Source organism: Rhipicephalus sanguineus, chromosome 3 (assembly GCF_013339695.2).
Source record: "Rhipicephalus sanguineus isolate Rsan-2018 chromosome 3, BIME_Rsan_1.4, whole genome shotgun sequence".
NCBI classification, from domain to species: domain Eukaryota; kingdom Metazoa; phylum Arthropoda; class Arachnida; order Ixodida; family Ixodidae; genus Rhipicephalus; species Rhipicephalus sanguineus.
In genome coordinates, this window is record NC_051178.1 from 125863406 (window position 1) to 125885362 (window position 21957).

Consider the following 21957-nt stretch of genomic DNA (forward strand, 5'->3'; position numbering starts at 1 on the left):
AGTGCTATTTGTGAGAGGGAGGAATCCCTGTAGCAGTTTTCTTGTGTTCGCCAGAGCCTAGATGTATACGGGTCGGTAAGGGGACACCTGCGTGCCACGAACAACGTGGATGCCTCGCCTCGCTCATGATGTACCCATTACTTGATGTGGTGGTCGCTTGATGTGGTGCCGAAGACCAAGGGCGCGTAATGTTCCCAACAAGCTTGGAATGACTGAGCAGAGTCCAGGCTTAGCTTTGGCAAATTAACGATAACTTAAGAACTCTGAAGAGGCCCCGCCCAGATGACTGAAGCGCGGCGGCCGTCCGCCTCCGCGACTAAAGAATGAGTCTCGCTCGGTACCAGCAATGTTCTCCGAAGGAGGGGTCGCCGACCGCCCGGCTCATGACGTCAGTCTTGAGCGCGCTCCCATCCGTGCAGCCTTGTGTGCATCCGCCTTTGAGGAGGAAATGCCGCAGACTTCTGATGTTGTATCCGGCTATAGCGTATTCAGCATTTAATGGCATGCGGTGACGGAATAAAGCTTTTGTTTTCATTAAACGCCAAGATGACGACAATTCCCAGAGATAGAAAAGAAGTCAATGTTGCTGGCGACAGAACGAAATTAAACGAAAAGAAAACGCAGTCTATTACCAGAGTCCCTCAGTAGCAAAGGCGTTAGTGAAGCGGAGTGTCATCATTTTCTAAAATCGGCTCATCGTATATGAAAAACTGCTATTGTAGCCCGTCCCGATACGCCCGCCTCTACATCCATATATACAAGTAAGAGACAGTGTCAACATTTACTCAGTGTTGCTTCCTCTTTCACTGCGTCACCGTCACCATGCATGTCTTGGGGGTTTCAATCACCCGTTATGTATTTTCGTGCGTGGGTTTCTATGCGTACGTGTGTATATACACATACAAAATTTAAAAAAATTAGCAGGGGTTGCCCGAGGAACTCGTATTAAGGGATTGTCTAAATGTTAAAGGGTTGGGGTGGAAGAGTAATAGTTATTTTGAATTTTTTGCATTCGTTGATGTGGTTGCGTAGGAACTCCGAATCACATGACGAAGATTGCGAAAAATTAGTACTCCACTTTATACGAGGAATAAAATCGTACTTATGAACATAAAGACTGGAGAACATGAAATTACATATAATTTCTATTAATTTAATGAATTTACGGCTCCTGCACGCAACAATTAGTCGAATACATACGAGCACAGGTACCGTGCACATCTCTTTCTGCAGCTCTATTAAACAAAGTTTCCCTTCGATAGAAAAAAAAATCATTGCGAATTAAGGAGGTGGATTCAGGAAAACAAGGAATGTGTAAGGAAATCTATCTACAGTTAGATACCGGTTGCAATGTTGAAACGCCAAAGTTGTTCTGACAATATGCTTTTTTTTAACTCATTTATTCGTCGTGGCCGAAGGCAGCTTTAACGCTCAAAACAGTCATAAACCATTTTGTTTGCAGCGTACGCGCCTTTTATCTTAAGTATTCTTGTTGTCTCTGACGACTGTTAGTATATGAAAGCCAATGAGTTCTACACTCCAAAGTACGATCTCTTTAAGCTCGACAATATACATTTCAGTAGGACAGGCTGGTCTTGCATTTAAACGATGTCAAACTAGCGCGAATGAAAGCGGACACAAAGACGAAACAGGAAATCACAGGCGCTTCGACTTTTTTTTAAATATATACGTTTCCCTGTGGCCTGAACACTGCCATCAAACCATCTAGCAGACGGCGGGCGACCACATTTGGATAACTTCCAGTTTGGCTGGCATTATTTTTCACTCATAGTCCGCATGACATAGCCAAAATAGAAAACAGTTTTGAATTTTAGGGCCTTTGCCTCGAAATAGCGTCCATTATTTATGTCCCTTATAATCGAGATATCCGCTAGTTTGGCAACCCATGGGATCTTCAGAACACACCATACGACAGCACACCATAGCTCAAAAGAATCAAGTTTTTTTTTAGGGGCGAAGCTCCTTAAGGCGGCACCCGTTCGTCCCTCGTAGTCGTAGTAGTGCGTAACCAGTCGTAACGCTAGTACCAGATCTCGACCTCCAAGGTGGTGCCGGTGGGAGATTTTTCCTGTGCGTTGTTGAACAATAAAAAATTCGCAGCGTGCGCGTTAACTAAAAGCCGAATTCTTCTGTCTCTCATTCCCCATTAGCAGCCATTGGCATGTTCCAGTAGGAAACGTTAGTAGAAGTAGAAGTGTAAGTGTTAGCTAAAAGCCGACTTCTTCTGTCTCTCATTCCCATTAGCAGCCATTGTTTACCTCCAAGGTAGTGCCTGGTGAGATTTCTCCTGTGCGTGATTAAACAATAAAAATTTTGTTCAAAACGCCGTTGATTGATGAAATAAACCAACGAAAGACGCCAGATGTTTTCTAAAAGCAAAACGAAAAGACGCCAGATGTTTCTAAAGCAAAACGAAAAGACGCCAGCTGCTTAACGAAAGACGCCAGATGTTTTCTAAAGCAATGGCTTTCTAAACAATGAAAATTCACAGCGTACATGTAAAATTAAAGTGAGCTGCAAGTCGTCATAACTCATCGAACCTTTAGTATAAACGCGCCCGATCTCACGTCGGTGATGAACCTCCGCAGCTTCGCCCACTCATCATCATTCACTCCGTGGATATGCTGTGATTTTTTCTTTCATATTTTCGTAAGCTCCGCGATTTGCATTCATATATATATGCAGCAGGAAAAACTTGGGCGCTAACCAGCCAGGGGGGTGGGGGGCCCGGTGTGCCCTCCACCCCCCTGGCTACGCCACTGACCGTGAAACAACAACTCTTCATTTCACAATCGGCGTCCAGAATTTAGTCATTTTGGGGATCGGTATCGACATGTTCGAATCCTGGCGCCAAACCCCGTTCAGAAATGCCCATTATGAGACATGGGAAAGGTGTTCCTTCATTCCTTCATTCCAACAACGAGTTCTAGAACACATTTGAAGCCAAGGATAATACGTATATGGGGAAGTTATTCGTAGTTTTTATAATTAAGGAAAGAAACAATTCATAAAGGGAAATTAAAGTTGACCAAACAAACAACTTCCCGTCGGTAGGAAGCCCCGATTAGCAAAATTCACAGATATTGAACACCAGTCCGATACGAGTTTTTCTCGGGGAATCCGTAAAATGTTTCTTTGCACTCTTCGTTCTACAAACGAGTGGATGGCAAATTTTTCTTTCATATGTGTGTGTGTTTATGTGTGTTGTTTCAAAAGATTGTGTCAGCCTTCAGCAAAAAGGTTACGCACGGCCGAACCCGCTGCGTACGGGTTTTGACCTGGTGGCGTCGTCGCGTCGTACCTAGTAGTCCTTTAAAAGATGGCGGCGTCGTAGTAAATACTGGTAGCGCCACAAAAAGCATCGTTTCAAAAATAATGGTGGTGTTCACAAAAATAAAATACATGTATGTATTTTCATGTATTTTTGCTCGATAATTGTTTATTGACAGAAAGATAGCAAACAAGCTTTGAAAGCGTACTGTGTGCCTATTAACTAAAAAAAAATGCTCTCCTGTCTCTCAAATGCTTCTCAGTAACATTAAAATAAGAATAACAACTTTTCCTTGCAGTGATAAAGCGATTAAAAAGTGCGCGCTTATTTGCTTGTTGTTTAAGGCGATATTTCGCTAGTTTCTTGTTTATTCTGGCAACGTAAAATTTAAGTTCCCAGAATGCATTGCAACACATGGTCGCCATTTTTGTTAAGAAGTGGGCTAGGCAAAGTTACACGACGGGACAGTCGGAGTGTTGGTTGCTGTCACTAATTTTTAGCGCCTCGCACGGCGACTTCACTTTGTTTCTCGTGAATGTCAATAATTATAATGGCTGTAAAGTTTAGAGTACTTGGTCCGAGGTAGGATTGGCAAACTATCCACTCGGTGGCGAAAAAAAAAAGACAGAAACACTCCCTCTGTCGGGAGGTAATCATGGCCGACAAAATCTGTGGCGATGGCATTGGGAACAGTACTGGAAGATTGTATAACGCCGACGTAGATTTAATAACACCGTCTACAATGTACGGCAGCAGCCCCGGCGAACCGAGGACGTTGGTGCAATCTGTGGATACCGCGGGACCGAAAAAGAAGCCGACGTCGTTTCAAATCACCAGCGTCACCGTGCAAGGGTCCCGGTTAAGCAACGACGGCGGTGACGAGAGTGCCGACGACTTGGACGAAAGCCACACGGAGGACCTGAGCTCCGACATTCTGGATTGCTCCAAGACCACCGACACGGAGCAGTTGTCACCGACGGAAGACACCACGGCGGCCGTGCCGCCCGCCCCCGCCTCGGAGGCCGACCCCCCGGTGACGGTCAGTGCTGCTGCGCCCAGCGATCCCGTGTCGGGCTTGTCCACCGCGGTGTCTGTGTCTCCGGCGGTGGTTACCGGCGCTGCGGGCACGCTAGCCATCGTGGCTGGCGCGCCCGCGGCGCCCAGCACAACCGAGGGCCCCATCAACCCCGACCACTGGCAGCGGCGCTTCAAGGTGGTCAAAATCGTCAGCTCCGAGCCGTTCGGCCGAGGACGCTGGCTATGCATGGACTTTGTGGACCCGCCTGCCATGCAGGCTGATGCCAAGGCCGGCGAAGAGCGCGACAGCAACACCGCCGCCGCGGACCTCCCGCCGGCCGTGTCCAACGAAGCGGTGGCCCACGTGTACGAAATTCCGGTCGGCCAGACATACCCGGCCAACAGCCAGCAGAGCGGGCCTCTGTACGGCATCATCTTGCCGGTGTCTGGTCAGGGGGCCTCGCCCCTAAGCGTGCTTCAGCCGATCGGCGAGCAGCAGCAGCAGCAGCCGACAGCGGTGGCCGAACCCGCAGCGGCTGTCCCACCGAAGCCGGCTGCGGTGGTCACACCTGCGGTGCCCGAACAACAGCAAGCTGTCGCAGCCGACGTTGCTGCTGCAACCCAGACCGTCGAGCCCATCCCCGAGAACGCCACCAAGTCAGCCACGGAGGAAGACTCCGAGAGGTTCGTGTACACGTTTGTTGCCCCCGTCGCGATGCGCCGCCAGTCACGTTCGGCGTGACTCATCCCATCTTCGGCCCTCGCATCTGCGACGCGTAGTGCTAACGTGTGCGAGGTCATCCGATAACGTTTGGGTGGCTGCTGTTTCGGTAACTGCACTGTTTTGCCGCGGCTCTAGTTACCAAAGGGACGAGCGCCTAGCCGTGCTCACCCAATAGCCTGCCATGCTGTCATTACTTGTCAAAGCATTTCGTCAATGTAGACACCCTAGTGGTTATCAGCTGTTCTTGGCTTATTTTACGCACTGGTGCATCAAGACGAGCGATATCCATATTGCTTAGCATCTTACGAAGGCTCCCGTCCCTTTAGCGTGGCTTTGCGTTCTTATTTTATTTTTCTTGACAGAGCGAATGTATATAAACAGACGATCTCAAGGTTTGACAGAAGCTGCTTGGAAAAAGTTAACGCCCGAGGCAATGCCATGCGGTTTTTATTATTTCGGATGTTACAGTGCTGCTGGTGTAATTTCAGAATTAGCTACATTGTGGGACCAATCTATCTATGCTAATAGGATTAGGGTTTAGGCCGAAGGTATGATGAACTGCCACAGCAAAATGTGCGCTGAAGTGTAGTTTGCAACTGTGGCTGCAGTAAAAACGAAAGATAAAAATAGGGCTAAAGTGTAGGCAGCCACTCGTTTGAGCTTGAAACAACGTGAAATAACATTCATTGTTCATTAGGTAACACACGAGAAGCTACCGATAAGGCAGCATTGACACAGCACAGCTAAATCTCAGCTTAATGCTGTTTTATTCACATTTTCCATCACTGGTGGAAATGAGCAGCCTAGCTCTTGAGAATGTGAATGGAATCTTGTGTGATGTCCCAGCAATGCAGCATTGAGCGCTGCATTGTAACAGGTTTCTCGTAACTTGTAGGTAACCATTCATGTTTTAAGCGGAGGGTATACTCCACCGGTTCTCCTAAACTTCAGTACAAAGGCACAACTTTTGCTGCATATGCTAAATATATCAAAAAGCTATATAAAGGTACATTGCGAAATTGTATTGGGAACCGTATGGAAGGAATGCATATCTTTTACCCGGACACGGTGACCGCATCTAACTGGAGGCGAAATGCACAAATACTCATGTAGGTTTAGGTAACATAAATGAATTTCAAGTACTTAAGACTAACCTAGAGCCCCCACTACAGTGTGCCTCATAATCGTAATGTGCCTTCAGTGTGTAAAACCCCAGAATTAAATTTTTGTTTAGAAAACATCTTTGTGTTAAGACATTCTAAAAGCTCATTTAAAGAATAACAATGGTTTTGATAAGCGAGAATGCAGGGATTCTTAGTAGAACAAGGCAATCTTGTTATTGGAAAAATTTAGATTTTGAGTCTCTAGGTTAACCAAAGGACCTCTGAGCACTCAGAGTGCCATGCCCTTCTTGCATTCTTTTGTGCGCAGTTTTTTTTTTTTATGGCCAGCCATTTGCGCTCCCAAACTTTTGGCACACTGAATCTAAAACTACCTTTCTTCCATCGTTCTGAAAGGCCATGAAGGGCTAGCGTCTATCATGCTGCCATATTAGCTTCTGCTTTCATCGTAATAGTTACTTTTTCCTGAAGAGCCTAGCAAAGTGCACTTGATGTGGCATAGCATAGTGGGTCAGATAACATATTGCTTTTTGTTTTTTGAGTGAGTAGCCAGAAATTTGAGGAATGCTATGGAGCCATGCGTCATAGACCTTGGGTACCGCCAGCATGCAGAGATGGTGGCTTGCATTCGGATGCTTTGGATTGTCCTACTGTATCTCGAAGCAAGACCCATAGCAAAGCCACTGCACTAATTAAGTATTGTTTAGTGGCTCATAGTCCTGCCATGAATTGCCTTATTTGGTCGAGTTCAGAAAAAACTTTGTCACCATTGGATACGTAACTACATCTAGTGATTGAAGGGACACTTAAGAGAAATAATAAATTACCTTAGACCGATAAAGTATCCCACTGAAGAAGACTATTTTCGTAAACCTTGCAATAACGGTCCAATTATCTGAAAAGAAAATTAACTTCAAAGTTTAATATTTTTGTCAGTGTCATGACGAAAATTCAGCACCAATACGTCAGTGTGATGTACTCTTATTTTTTTGCTCTTGGCCCGCATTGGCATGATGAAGGTTCCTGAAACATGCCATGTTTAATCTTGGACTCCTTCAGAATGCATTGTGTTCTATTCTCACCCTTAAGCAGTTAACTAGGAACTAGCAGGCGCTGTCAAAATCTGTGACATGATGAGCTGGTGCAGCAAGACACTGTCACCACCTGTCTTTCCTATGTGTGCTTTTTCCGACTTGCCAATGCTCTCTTTGTGGCGAGAGTGGGGCTTCTATATAAAAAAAAGAAAGTACTGTTGAAGGGTTACTTTACTAATGTGTGTATGTGAAATCATTTTTCTCTTCAGTGTTCCTTTTAAACTGCGGTGGCGTTGCGGGTTCCTTACACAGGGTGCCTGTGGGGTCTGTGGTTTGCATGCTGTGCTGCATGTTCTTTTGATGCTCTGTTGCACTCAATATAGTAATCTAATAAGCCTTTAGTTCAGATTGCTCCCTCAAAAGACCTTGTTGTGAGCATAGCTGTAGTGTCTGGAGAATGCTGCATGGTGCGCTAAATTTTCTCCAATTCACCTGTTTGGTCTAATATCCCAAGTTGTACATAAAGGGATAATAACACTTGAAACCAAACCATAGTTACATAATGCAGGATGCTATGTCATATGAACAATACAACAAACCGAGATAGACGGGTGGGGTTGTGCGGTTAGTGTGCTGTGTGTGTATTGTTGAATCCTCATAGCCAAACTTTGTACACTACAGGTTGTTTGAGTTCTCATTGCATCAAGAAATAGGCATATGCATTCATTAGAAGAGGCTGTAAATATAATTGGTGCTTGCATATCATACTCTAAATTTTCTCATTTTTAAATTTTTTTCAATATTATCTTTTTTTTGTTTTCTGCTAATAGTGTGAAGGGACATTAATGGCACTTGGCTCAGGGAGCGAATTCCACTTTCTCTCCTTCTCTTTTTTTTATTAGGTGAGAGTGGTTTAGGATGGCAGTGTTAAGCTCGAGGGTGTGGTTTCAATTCCTGGCCACAGTGGCCGCATTTCAAGGGGGGTGAAATGCAAAGAACACCTGTGTACTAAGGTTTAGGTGCACGTTCAAGAACCTCACGGGGTTGAAATTTTCGAAGCCCCCCTACTACGGCGTCTCTCATAATCATATCGTGGTTTTGGGATGTAAAACCCGAACAATTGTTATTAGAATGGCAATCTATCTGCATATTGACTTGAGCCTCTTCATGCCAGTTTTCTTGTACTGTTTAGCAAAACAACAGATGGGGTTAGTTGGTGTTCCCTCATAGTTTGCTTGCGTGATGTTTTTGACACTGAACAAAATGAAGGAAAAGGGACGCCATAGCGAACAGTTTAGTTTTGTTTGTTTACATGATAGTATACTTGAGTTTTTGCCAATACATTGGACGGGGGGATGTGCAGTCACTTTAGCTATCATAAGGTAAACATACTGAATATTGTGTGACGCTTTGAGCAGTACAGACCGTTATTCTTGAAGGATTAGGACTCATCATTTTTATCAAAATTCATGCATTTAGGCTAGCTGTCTACTACAACTGTTAAACAGAATAAAAACACATATGGATATTTCACCGTAAAGAGCCGATGGCCACATAAGTTTATAGTCCTAACTGCTGATTCCCCCACCCCTTTTTTTAATTGTTTACTAGTACTTTTAGCATCAGTTCTTTAGGTACTTTTCTTTAACTCCACTACATGTTATTTCTAAATCGTTTAGGTGCGATTCCATTCCAAGTTGCATAAAACTTTTGCTCCTATAGATGACAGAACTGTGTGACCTCCACACTTGGTGCGTTTTCAGTGAGGGTCAGCTTGCAATCTATGATTACAATTTGCAGTTCTTGGTGATCGATTTCGGCTCAGTTTTAGCCGACGCGCAAAAGATGATGTGCACTTACTGCTGTGCGGGCATCACAGCCGGGCTTGCGGAATGTCTATCACCGATAACAACAGGGCAGTGACACTTGACTTGAACAATGCCCTCCATGTTATTCTTCCGTTTTGAAGGCGTGCATTAGTCATATGCATTGATACTTATAATGCATATTTTAGAGATAATCAAAGCCCATAATCATTGTTTCATACCTTCTGAAAGTACATGCCCATTGGGAATGCACATTTTTCACGTCTTCTGATCTTTCACTCATACCTTATCTACGACTTTCTTATATGCAGATTTGGCATACCAAATAAATCATTTGGGTTTGCCTGGTAAACCGAAAGAGTTTGTGACAAACCTTAGCCTTCTTAACCATTGAGGTGTGTATCGGATGCTTCTAGCGTTGAAGCTGTTCAACTTGTAGCATTTAAAGTATGGGTCCTTAAACTTCAATTTATGGCTTTAAGGAACACCACAAGCTGAAGAACACTCCCCCTTCCCCGTCTTTCTAACAGTGCGTAAAGAATCTGATTTCCCTGGACAAGCATTCATACACTGCCATATTTGAACAAGATTTAAACTGAAGTGCCAGTGCGTGCTTATCATCATCAGAGGCGGCCACAGCCTCTGATAGCTGCAAGCTTGGAGGCCATGTTTTCATAGCAGGCACGTTGGCCGAACATGCGCTAGCTGTCACCGTAGTGGCTTCACGATCAGTGTAGTTTGAAGTGAGGGAGAGAGTGCTCGTGGAACGCAGAATTCCTGCTCCAGTTGCTTGGATAAATGTGGGAACCTGTTTGTTCTAGCATCACGTCATTTGCTGTAACATTTTTCAACTTGGCACATGAAGCTAAGTGAGCGTCTGATGGTTGTAAAAATATTTAATTTGCACCGTTAGGTGGCCAGCCTGCTTGGGGCCTATTTTCTTGTTTCCTGCATTTGTAGTCCAAATGTGACTTGTTTGGATGGAAGAATTCTGACTGGGCTCATTTGCTGCCTGCTTGGCGTTGTCTTGCTTGGGCTGTAGTTTTTCGGCGGAGTGGGTGCAGTGACTTGTGGTCTTGCCTGGAGGTTGCACTTTTTCGGCGACTCTCGTCCAACCTCCGCTCTGCTGCTTTTGCTTGGCTTTCTGGCTTCCTCTATTGCTGGTTGTGCAGTGCAAAGGGAGGTGTGTGCCCCCTCACTCCCTCATTTTTTTTTTCCATCACTCCCAACCTGCCCCTGGCTCCATTGCCTGGGCACTGATCGGTTGCATCTGGCTCTCAAGATTTGCAAGGTGCGGTATGTCAGTGAGAGAGGCAGGCCTTGCTGTGCCGAGCTAACTCTATTCTTTTTTTGCTCATGTTATCATGCTTCACCATTTGTCGGCTCTGATGTGGGCAGTTTTTAAGAGCTGCTGTGACAGTCCTTCGTTTCGACCTGAGCGTCTGTGTGTGCTCCTCAAGGTTTCCTGGCCGTGTGGCGAGGGTTCCCTCCCGGTTGCCCTTTGGCAAAGGTGGCCACAAGGCAAAGGTGCATGATTTGCTCCTGTAAGTATCCATGGGTACTGGACTTACCAAGGTGCTTAGTACACATGCATGATATTAGTAACAGCTTTATCATATGGAGCGATAGGTGCAGGTGAAGGCAGGAGTGGGATAATTTCACCATAAGTGAAGGTAGTTGTAAGGAAGATTGGTTTGGTGAGACGACCTAAGTACTCGCAGCTTTGTAAAGGAGCAACTACCACGTAGCTGACTGCATTAATTTGTGTCATGTACTTCAACATTTGCTTTGTGATTGTCCAGACGAAACACACTTTCTCTTTCATTGGACTTTTTAATGTAGTCTGGAAGCAGGCTTATTCTCCTTCACAAACTTAGGTGCCTTAGGTCATTCCTATGAAAAACCATGTTTCAAATGATTGCAGAATTACACCTTACTTACTTTTTCGACTGTAAATCTTTTGGGGTCTCTACTGTTGGGGGAAGAATCAAATTACCAGTTGATTTCACATTATTACTCTTGATAAGAAAAACTGACCTTTTAAGGCCACTCAGATGAAAGAAATTAAGAAATAATAATTTCTTGGTGGGGCTAATAAGTTAGTTTAATCTAGTCACTAATATTGAATAATTTAATGTGTTCAAGCGGGTACATTGTTCAGGACATTTCAAGCTACCACGAGTTCGTTCATTGAGCTGGTCCTGAATTATAATTTGATTTCTATTATAATTCAATGACCATTGTTTTCCCAACCTGATCAGTGACAGCATAAAATGGTTAGGAATGTAGAAAACACTAGTGTTGCAGACAGTCCTGTCTCATGAATGCCTCGTACACTCCTGTGACCTAGTCTGACATGGTTTACAGTAATACGGTAACAGGGATTCCTAATGCATAAAGGTATTGTAATGAAGCATGGCAGCATGGCAATGGAAGCATTGTAGTGAAACCCCAAGTGGTCGAAATTTTCAGAGCCCTCCACTATGACGTCCCTCATAATTCATATCGGGGTTTTGGGACGTAAAACCCCAACAGTTGTATCATTATCACGTTTCAAGGACAGTTAGGTATGACTCGCTCTTCTCTTGGCACATTACATTGTTGGAGGGACCAACTACGTCAGTGGAGAGGAGGACACAGCCATTGGCTGATTTGAGCATTCTTGTGCTGCATAATTACTTCAGCCACCACGAGGTGCCACCATGTGCCTGCAGTAACAGCACTAGTGCGCTCTTGATCACACTGAAAGTGAGCCGACACATTCGATGGAAAAAAGAAGAAAAAGTGCTGAAGGTCATGACGCGCGCTGACATAGATTCTTGTCCCTTTGTCATACCCCCCTCTGTAGCTCTGAGCGTGCTCGTCGAGACAGAGCGAGAGAAAAGGCGCTTAAAGCATGCGACAAATCTCTGCAACTCCGCTCGTATCTGACGAACTCGAAAAATTTTTTTGCAGCAATCGATTTGCGAGACAATAAACTCTCATACCAAAGTCATTCCGCAATTACTTGGAAAAGTTGTTGCAGGGCCCCTTTAGAAGTGAGAGGGAAAACCTTTTGCAGAAAAATTCTTGAAGTGAAAAACAAAGAAATTTCTACACTTAATGGCCATTCGAGTTTTCTAAACTGGTGCCAAGTTAGATGGGATAAAGTAACTTCACAAAAAAATGAAGCATTTCTTTCGTTGTCGGAAGATGTACATTACTGCAGTTGACAGGCATGGTTTCGCATTAGGAAATAAAAATGCGCATTTTAATTATTGCTTTTTTTTGTAGTTTGCTGCTCAATGTACATCATCTGCCTAAATGTTAGTCACACCTCGATGTTACACAATAGCCCTGCACAAGCATACTGAGTTGTGAAACACCATTAGTTTATGGACTATGTTTATGTGTCATTAGAACACTACAGTGGTGGTGGTGCTTGTAAAAATCTGACAAATAGAGGTCATCGTATTGAAGGACATTGCACTTCTTAGTGCAGAAAGTTTTATGTTAGGACCCCCCCCCCTCCCCATCACAAAATTTTAAGTTGGACAGCAGTATACAAATATGCTTTGAAATACATACCAAACTGCATGCAGTATTGAAATGCTGAAGAGCTGGATGCATGGATACAGTATGTCAAAAATAAGAGCCAAAAGACTAGCAGTTCAATAATGCGGTTTAGCATAAAGTTCTTATTTTTAGCAAATTTCTGATGCACAGGGTGTCTTAACAAAATATATTCAAAATTTCTTGAAAGATAGGCAATATGCGCTAAGATAGACATTTTCTTGGCTATTGTTTTTATCAGAGAGGCATACCTCCTGAAGTAAATCAAAACAGTTGTTAAACAAGCAATAATGCAAATTACACTAATAAACTTTACAGCCAGCAATAATGTGAATGAGACTAGTTAAACTTTTGTAATCAAAGAAGCTCGCAGCTTGATAAGGATCCTTTATTCGTGCTCGCCCGATGGTGAAGCATAGTTGCATTGCTCAGGGCTATCTGCTAAAGGCACGACAGTTGCATCCTTCATCAGTTTAGTCTCGGCTTTCTTAATGGTATTGGCTCATTAAAGTCATTAAGTTGTTGCATGTCTGAAACATGTGAGATCCCTAGACAATGGTCTCTCAGGTCTTGCATAAACTAGTATCGCTCTTCTGGATCTGTTGACCATAAAATTAGTCTAATTTGTATTATTCCTCGTTTAACTATGGGCTTTGTGTATATTGCAGAATTGCCTCTGTGACAAAAATAGTGTGAAAAAATTGCTAGCTTGTCACACATTTTCTGTCTGTGAGGAATTTTTACATAATTTGTGAGACACCCTGCATATAAAAAATTTAGCTTAAACTGAGCCCGAACCACATTAATGTGCTGCAGATACAAGTTTTTTTTTTTTTTTTTGTTCCGATTTTGCACAGAGCTTGTAATGACATTTCAGTGCTGGTTGCATCAGCCTGACATGTATTCCAGCCATAAAGTTCTGTAGTGGAGCCCTGCTTCAAATTTTTAGTGGTGGTCTCAACTTCAAAAAAATCTTTTCGAACTCTGGACTTTCGGCTTATGTGACACTGCAGTAAGCTACGCATTTGGGCTTGTTGGTTCACGATTACCAGTAGAAAAACAGTGCTAAAGAGACGGGATGAAGAAAAAAAAACAGACCACAGCGCTGTAGTTTATGCGTCACTGCAGTAAGCTACGCATTTGGGCTTGTTGGTTCACGATTACCAGTAGAAAAACAGTGCTAAAGAGACGGGATGAAGAAAAAAAAACAGACCACAGCGCTGTAGTCTGTGTCCTTTCTTCGTCCCGTCTTTTTAGCGCCGTTTTTCTTCTGGTAATTGTGTATCACATCCACCTTTAAGTTGCACTTTCACCTGGCTGATAGTGCCTTCTGCAAAAGTTGGGTTTGTGTTCCACATCAAGCCACTCCATACGTTCTCATGTGATCATTTCATGCCTATAAGAAAACAGCCACGATCCAAGAGGCGCTACAAATACACGTCTGCACTTGTGGATGCTACATGCTCACAGTCAACTTGCTTAATTTCCTGGCTGGGAATTGGGGGGGGGGGGGGTCTGCAGGGTTGAATCCCGGTTTTGTAGTGCAGATTTCCCGTACTTAGGTTTCCCGTCTATCGGTAGGCTCATTTGAAGTCTAGTGAACACATGCAAGATGTACCCTACATTTTGCAGCAACTCTGGCAACTTTATTGACATTATCAGCACTTTGGGCAAATGCAGCTTGATGTGTTGGCTTGAAATCCATGGGCCAATCAACTCTGCTCTGGGCCATGCGAATTGTTGTTCGATCAGTAATACTTCTTAACAGAGAAATTAGCGGGATCTTTTTATGTTTCCAGAGCAGTAGACAGATAAGATGTGTTGGTTGGAACTCAGTCATGGGTTTTAATTACATTGTAAAATATCATGAACAATACTTTAAAAAAGCTTGTGCATTTAGTGTCCTTTCAACTATCCTCTGCATGTTTACTTTGCAGCGCAATTCCAAGCAATGAAATATTTTCTGGGTAGTTGTAGGCATAAAGTTTCCTACAATTACCTAGAGGGAACTCTGGCACTGCGATCGTTCAGCCACCATGGGAATGATGGGTAGTACACGGATATGCCTAATCTTCGTGCTTATTGCTTCAAACGCACTTGTGGCTTTGTTTTTTGCTGTGTTTTGGCATTCGTTTCGGATAAAAGAATAGACCATTGTGAACTTCGTGACCAGACTTGAATTGGTGAGCCTAAAAAGGTTAAATTGGTGAAGTAGAACTGCTGACTTTTGCCGAACTTCGTTTTGCGACAAAGTGGATGCAGGCGAGGTGGAGCCAAACGGAGCCGAACAAACAACGTTTAGACAAATCCGTGTACTACCCATCATTCCCATGCTGGCCGAAGCGCCATGTGTTGCAGCTCCCATAGACACTAGCGTGAGAGTTCCCTCTAGTAAATATTGTAGGAAACGCTATGGTTGTAGGGAACTGGTGTTCTGCTGTGCATAAGGCAATCACTGGTGATGCACTCCACTCTCTGTAGCACTTGTCAAAAAGAATCTAGGCAAACGAGTTGTCGACAAGGTGACATCAAAATTTGTTTGCTGCCATGGTTTCGCAGTTTCGCTGGCCAAAATGTCTGCTGATCCACGACCCTGCTTTCTCCACTTGCTATACAATGCGTAGCGTCAAGTTATTACAAGCTCTAGTGGGCGTTTTCCTTTGCTAACGTCACATTTGAAAATGAAATCTCAGACTAAGTGCAGTTTTATCACTTCTACAAACAACCGAGGACTATATAAAAGGTGCTGGTTAATGAAATCCCATCCATACTAGAAATGCATTGCTGTGCTCTTAGTTTCTAGCGGTACTTGCATAAAGGAATATTTATTGCCAGGCTTTTTCTAAATAAGCTGTTGCCTTAGATTAGCCACTATCCACAGGACTAAGTTCAATTTAAGTGTCATTTGTCGGTGGACATTGCCTAAGTGGCTGCCTAATTACAGAAGCTGTGTTGCTTATATTGTGACCTTTGATCATCCTTTTGCGTCTTCAATATGAAATGCAAGTTTCTCACTTGCATTTGTTAGTGCATGGCCATTGTTACTGCAAATTGTATTCGTAGCCTTGGTTTTGTAGGCTTGTAACACATTCCCCTGAAGTGCACTGCATATTTGCTTCTTAGTGAGATGCAAATCATGCTACAAGACGTATCACATCATGCTTCGTATCATTCACACATATTGACCAAAGTTGGTCCACGACTGCACAATAGTAAAGTCGTGTCCTACAGGCTGACCTTCACCCAAGACACAATAGCTTGTTGTAATCCAAGGAAAGCCCACTCGGTGTAGGCATTCATAGTCTGTTGTAGCGGTGTCGACTTTTCAGTAGATAGATGGCTGCATACCCCATTGCCTCGCGCTTTCCTGTAACGTTTGGGAGTGCTCAGGCCTCAAAAAATATATATATAAATACCGCTGCGGAATGTGTCAGTCGGCTGTATGTCGAGTGAAGTCCTGCGTTGCCATGTTGCGCCATTCCACGTGCAGCCAGCGGTTTGTTTACGGTTGGCAGGACGTGGGGAGGAGGGGGCGAGAGGGGGGATAGGTGTGCCTCATGGCACTCTCGCCCTTTCGCTGTGTTGCTGCTGCAGCGGGAGGAGGATTTAGGCGGCAGCTGTTCGTCTCTCTCTTCCTCTTGCCGCGTCTCCTCCTCCTCTCCCCTGGCCTGGAACCGGATCGAACCGGAGGTGGCAGCATCAGCAGTGCATGGGGGCCCCGTTCGCTGCTGCTGCAATGGTCTCTGCTCCCGTTGCGCTGTCTGTTACTATTCGTTTATTCCCGGACCCGCTGGGGTCGGCGGTGTGCTGCTGGTTGACAGAACGGCCCGAAACTTTCCGATAGCTTGTCGTCGATTGGCAAGGCGCGCGCCGCCAACGTTTAACGTGGGGTCAGGCGTTCTGAGGAACACGGCGTTCGAACCTCGAATGCTCAGCCGCGGCGATGTGGTCTCTGCTGCGGCGCCGCTCGCAGCGGGGTATCTCGCCGCCGATCCGGTGTACTACTACAGCATCGTTCGTCAATTCATCGGGTAAGCAACCCGCCGAGGTTCCTTTACCTTGCTTATCGCTCGCGCGTTCTTCCTCCTCTCCTTCCTCCTCTCCACTGCGGGGCGTGCGGTTTTTGCACTCGGCCCGCGGCTGAGCAGCTGTGAATAGCGGCCCTTTCGTATGTGCCGCACGCAGCGGTTTCGTTTCGAAGTTGCGCCCCCGTTCGTCTGCAATGGCTAGGATCGCGCCCTGACAGCACACTTGACGGGACTTTTTTTTAAAGAGGGCGAATGAGGCGTTTAACTGTCGTGTAGAACGGCCTTTGAAACTGTTAGTGCTGCTGTTTTGAGCTTCGTGCCAGCCAGTGACGGAGCGCGCTCTGTTTGTCCACGCCCTCAGCTGTAGCAGTCATGCGTGTATCGAATTCGATGTTTCAGCGAGTCTCTCGTTTCGAGCTTGCCAGCGTTGGCGTACAATCCGCTTAGTATGTCCCGCATGGGTCGCCGTCGTATCTTTAGGTAATGTATTGGCGACGTTTACGCAGATAAAAATCTCTCTGATATCAAGCTGTTTTAGCGCCGCATTCTTTACGTGTTGTCACGCAGTCACTCCTTGCTGGGCGTTTTTAGATGATCGTACCACTTTGAATATGATAAAGATTACTTTTGTTAGAGCTATGTTGGTACACTTGATAAGGATTTCAGCGGGGCACATTGCAGGTACTGCTTATGATATCATGAGCATATGGAAAGTTGGCACTGGCTTGCATGTTTCTTTTCTGCACACAACATGTAAAATAAGCAGTATTGTGCTTAATGAAGCTTCTTTTTTTTTTTTCCTGCAGCACGTCGGCTGGGAGCACGGTGGCAATCGACAACAAAATTGAGCAGGCCATGGTAAGTTGAACTATTTATTTTTAATGGATAATCAGGAGTGGCACTTAATTGCGTGTGCCATTTCGTTTCCTTCAAGGCTTTCCTATTTAGAGTTGCTTTTGCTGCATTACTCTTTTGTTTGGGGAACAAATGACTGTTCAGAGGCAAGGCTTATGTAATTATTTCCCAGCTGTAAGAGGCAATGAACTTCATATAGATTTTACATGTTTTTGCAATTTCTTAGGACCTTATTAATATGCAATGCCTTTCATACAAAGCAAAAATGCTTCCGCGTGAGAGCTGCGCAGCATTTTCGCTGTCCTTGCGCACATCTTTTGAAGCGTCCATACAGTAAGCAATCATTACATGTTACTTTGCATCAGTACAAATTATACTGAAAATTGTGTTCATTATAAATTAACTTGGCAACAGCAGCTTACAGAAGTTGCTCGGACACCATACATGGCATCATCAGAAACAGCCCACTCCGATTACGGTGTTACTCTGTTTTTGAGCTTAGTCAGATTTGCTCTCTTGTCGTGGCAATTGCAGTAAGTTAAAAATCTAGCAACACCCCTTTCCACATTTCATTGCACAGGTAAAAGGAACGTTGCCTGTAGCAGTCAAAATCTGTCCAGAGTCATCGTCCTTCTACGTTTCTTTATACATAGCCCTAGTGCACCTTAGAGATGTAAAGCACTTATCAAATAATTGGTGTCACAAAAGGCAACAGCATACACCTTCATTTTTGTACATAGATATCCATGAAGTATGGGCACCATAAAGTGATCAACTCTTGATGACTGTGTCATCAGCTCCACCATCCTTTTGAAACTGGGAGTGTTTTTAATTCATAAATATTATATGGCAAGCTCCCCATACAATCCTTCTGCAGATAATGCATTTTGGAGCTAATGTTTTAGCATTTTAAGAAATGCAAGCAAGATGTGCAGCGAGCCACATCACACAACGTTGTACGCCAAAAATATTTAATTGCCAATTGAACGTTGGATCATGACAAAATTGTACGCAAACTCTCACAGTAATGTCTCGCTAAGACATATATCGTAATCATATTGTGATTGTGGCACATAAATCCCTACTACTTAGTTTAACACTAGAGTAAAAGATATGTTTTCAAAGGTTAATTCGGTGCCCGTACTACAGCATCTCTCATAACCCAATTGCAGTTTTGCAACACCTAAAAGTTCAATCGTTTCTTTTTTATGATGCTTTGGAGTAATTCGTTATGTGGTTAGCATGTGCCAATCGCTCACATTGGACTTTGTTAATCTTATATTAAAAAATAAAATCTGCTATACACATAAGCAATCATTTAGCAAGGTTTGTGTATACCAGTTTATTGTGAATATACTTGACGTGCATAAAGCAAACATTCACTTTCACACGTACGCCTTAAAGAAATGAATCTTCCCACCACTAGGAGTCACTAATATGTTTAATAGACGAAAATGTTACGGCGTACTAGAACATGACTTTATACATACAAACATTGCTGCTTCTGACATCACATTGATAACAAATGAGACGGACAGTAAGGCTGGCCTTTGGGTTTGTTGGGCTTACAGATGTTGACACTTTTGCATACCTTCAACTCAGTAGCGAGCTTTTTTTTTTCACAAATACAAGGCACATACTTATGATGCTGAAAGACCACTTGGTTTCCTTCTTACCGGTGCTGCAGAGTTTATTAAGATGTACAGACACTGGTGACCACCAACTTCTTGACCATTTCACACTGCACACTTTTTCCTTTGTGTCCTCTTTACACATGGCTAGCCACTGAGACTCGTCTCATTTGCATTTCCTCTTTTGTGAAGGACTTAGTCAAGAGCCACCTCATGTTTGCTGTGCGCGAGGAAGTGGACGTGCTCAAGGAAAAGATAACAGAGCTGCTGGACCGGATAGCTCAGCTAGGAGTACGAGAACAACATCCTGCGTGCCGGCGCCTCGCCGGAGACGCTGAGTCTACTGGCTCAGTCTACACAACAAGACGGTAGTGCCAGTGTCACAGCCGCAGCAGACGATAGCGGCAGGTGGCCCAGCCGGTCGTGGTGCCGGCCCAGCCCGCAGTTGTGGTGCCAGCCCACCACCAGCAGCAGCCGCAAGCAGGCACCTGTTGCCTCAGTGCAACCTGTGGCCATGCAGCCAGCTCCAGTGCAACCAGTGCAAGCTCCGCAACTTGTTACGGTTGTCCAGCAGCCACAACAGCTGGTACACCAGCAGCCGCAGCAGCTGGTACACCAGCAGCCGCAGCAGCTGGTACACCAGCAGCCACAACAGCTGGTGCATCAGCAGCCGCATCAGCAACCACAGCCTCTGCCTTCGCAACCTGTGCAGCTGCAGCACCAGCCCCACTTACCGCAGCATCAGCAGCAACACCTACAACAAAAACAGCCCTTGCAACAGCCGCCACCCACGTAGCTTCTGTGTTAGTTGTACATAGGACAGTTTAACCGGGAAAGCACCACTCGGTGGGGCGAAAAGGGATGCAAGACAAGAAAGGACCAGTGTGCTTTACGTATGAAGTGTCTTAGGTGTACATAGACAGTGTGGCTTCCTTTCATTTTTTTTTTTTCCACAAGTGAACTGGTGGGGTGGAATAGTGACGACCGACCTGGTTAGCCGGTCCCTGTTGCCTTCTCTTTCCGGAAGAAGTACGAGGCGCTGTGATGAAAAAAAGGTTCTGTGGCGTTCCTCTCTGTGCTCCCTACCCCTGTCTCACTGCATTTCCTTTTTTTTTTCCCTCACTCTACTCAGCCATGTGCCTCTGTCTCTCATGTGTTAAGGAAAACTATAGTCGTCACCGTCTTTTTCCCCGTTTTTCTTGACACAAAGTACTTTTTGCTCATCTTGGTGGCGCGAGCACACCTGAGTCATTGCTTTATTACTTTTTTTTTTACTTTGTCCTTTGTTGTTATGTAAAGAAAAGCAAAGTCTGGTCACATGCAGCTTGCGTCCCAAGTGTGTGGTATATATATACATACATATATGTTTGTGTGTGTGCCGAATCTGGCTTGAGACAATTGAGATGTCAGCATGTCTTGGAATGCTCACAGCAGTCAGTTTTGTGTGGTGTGAATGATTGGACTAACGTTTCTAGATAAGCGACGGAAAAAAAAAATACCCGCGAGACTGGCAGCCTTTTCAGAAAGGTGCATGCAGGTTAGACTTCTAGCTTCTCAGTAATATAAGGACTGAAGAAAAAAAAAAAGGCATCCTGTTAATGAGCAGTTCCTATCCTCCTGTCATTTTAGAATCTTCTGACCCAACTGCATATAGTGTATCAGCATGGGTTGTGTCCATTCCTTTCCACTCAAGTTTTGACAGATGGAATTCCTTGTTGAGCTCTTTGCAAGCTTTAGTCAAGTCGGCAGTTTTGCTTCAGTGAAGGAGACTAATGGGGATGCACTTTTTAGTGAGTTTTACTCTGTTTTGGCCTTAATGTGCAGACTCGTTAAAGCATTAACCCCCTTCCCTCCTTTTTTATTTACACTTGGAAAGCCTAGATACTTTTTCCTCCTACTGGTGTCTGACATGGTAGCTCTTGTAATGCCTGTATATAGGATGCAAAAGCGAATAATTTATATGGCATTTCTACTGCTGTATTTGGGCAACTGTCTTTGCCTAGGTCAATAAAGCGCATATTTTTGTTAGGGATGAGACGAAACAAAGCAATTGGCTATGCTGGTTTACTTGCTCTCTAATAATTAACTACCGACATATAGGGTATCTGTTCGTCATGCTGTTTTACATATTTATTAGTTTTAATCAGCTGCTGCAGTTCTTCGGTAAAAAACAAAACAATTAAAGTGCTTCGAATAATGCCCTCTGTCCAAGTCTCATTTCTGCTACTGTTGTTGCTACATCGGAGCTTCACTTCCTTACCTCTATTTAAACGACACTAAAGAGAGACTGACTCTAAACTGGCAAAAGTATTTGGGTCTTTTGGAACATAAAAGTGCAGTGAGGTTTCTATTCTCCATTCTTCTATTCTGTTCTGCAAAGTATGGCATAGGCCAATGTCACTGAGCACTCAAACGGTCAGGCACATCATTCTCCATGTGCAGTATTTTTCTTTCAGTGCCAAGAGTTAGAATCTTCATATGAAAGATAAAGCAGCACAAAAAAAAAAAACGCCAGGCCTGCGCGGAAAGCGCAGCACAGTCACAGCGAAAGCTGGAAGAGCGGCATTTCTAGAGCCCGTTATAAACTCTCCTGTGGCTACTAATACAGGTACATTAGCAACGTACCCACTACGCAACAAAGCGTAATTTTTGGGAAGTTGGGAAGCACCCAGCACGACATTATTCGTTGTTCTGCGGAGAAGCGAGGTACCATATGTAAGCGATTATGTGCAGTTTGTTGATGCGGCGGTTGATGACGATGAATAATTATGGTTGCGCCCTTTGTAATGGGTTGGAAGCTTTAAACGACCCACTAGTTACGTAATGCATATTGTGTGACGCCCGGTCGATATTTAACTGTCCCACCACGCTTTATAA

At 44.4% G+C, this 21957-nt stretch overlaps 2 protein-coding genes across 2 annotated transcripts in view; one reads left to right on the forward strand and one right to left on the reverse strand.

The window, feature by feature from the left end:
• The window catches only part of LOC119387101 (uncharacterized), a 32620-nt gene extending 16264 nt beyond the window's left edge, over positions 1-16356 (reverse strand). Inside the window, exon 1 of the mRNA XM_037654410.2 lies at positions 15983-16356. Within this exon, the coding sequence (XP_037510338.1) occupies positions 15983-16045 (63 nt within the window). The 5' untranslated portion in view covers positions 16046-16356. The remainder of the gene's footprint in view (positions 1-15982) is intronic.
• LOC119387100 (protein bunched, class 2/F/G isoform-like) lies at positions 3687-21259 on the forward strand. Its single transcript, XM_037654408.2, is given in 5 exon segments — positions 3687-4993; positions 10475-10558; positions 17401-17452; positions 19273-19368; positions 19370-21259. Coding segments are annotated over 5 exon segments (1785 nt in total). The 5' UTR covers positions 3687-3947; the 3' UTR covers positions 19877-21259.
• Positions 21260-21957: the final 698 nt, after the last annotated feature.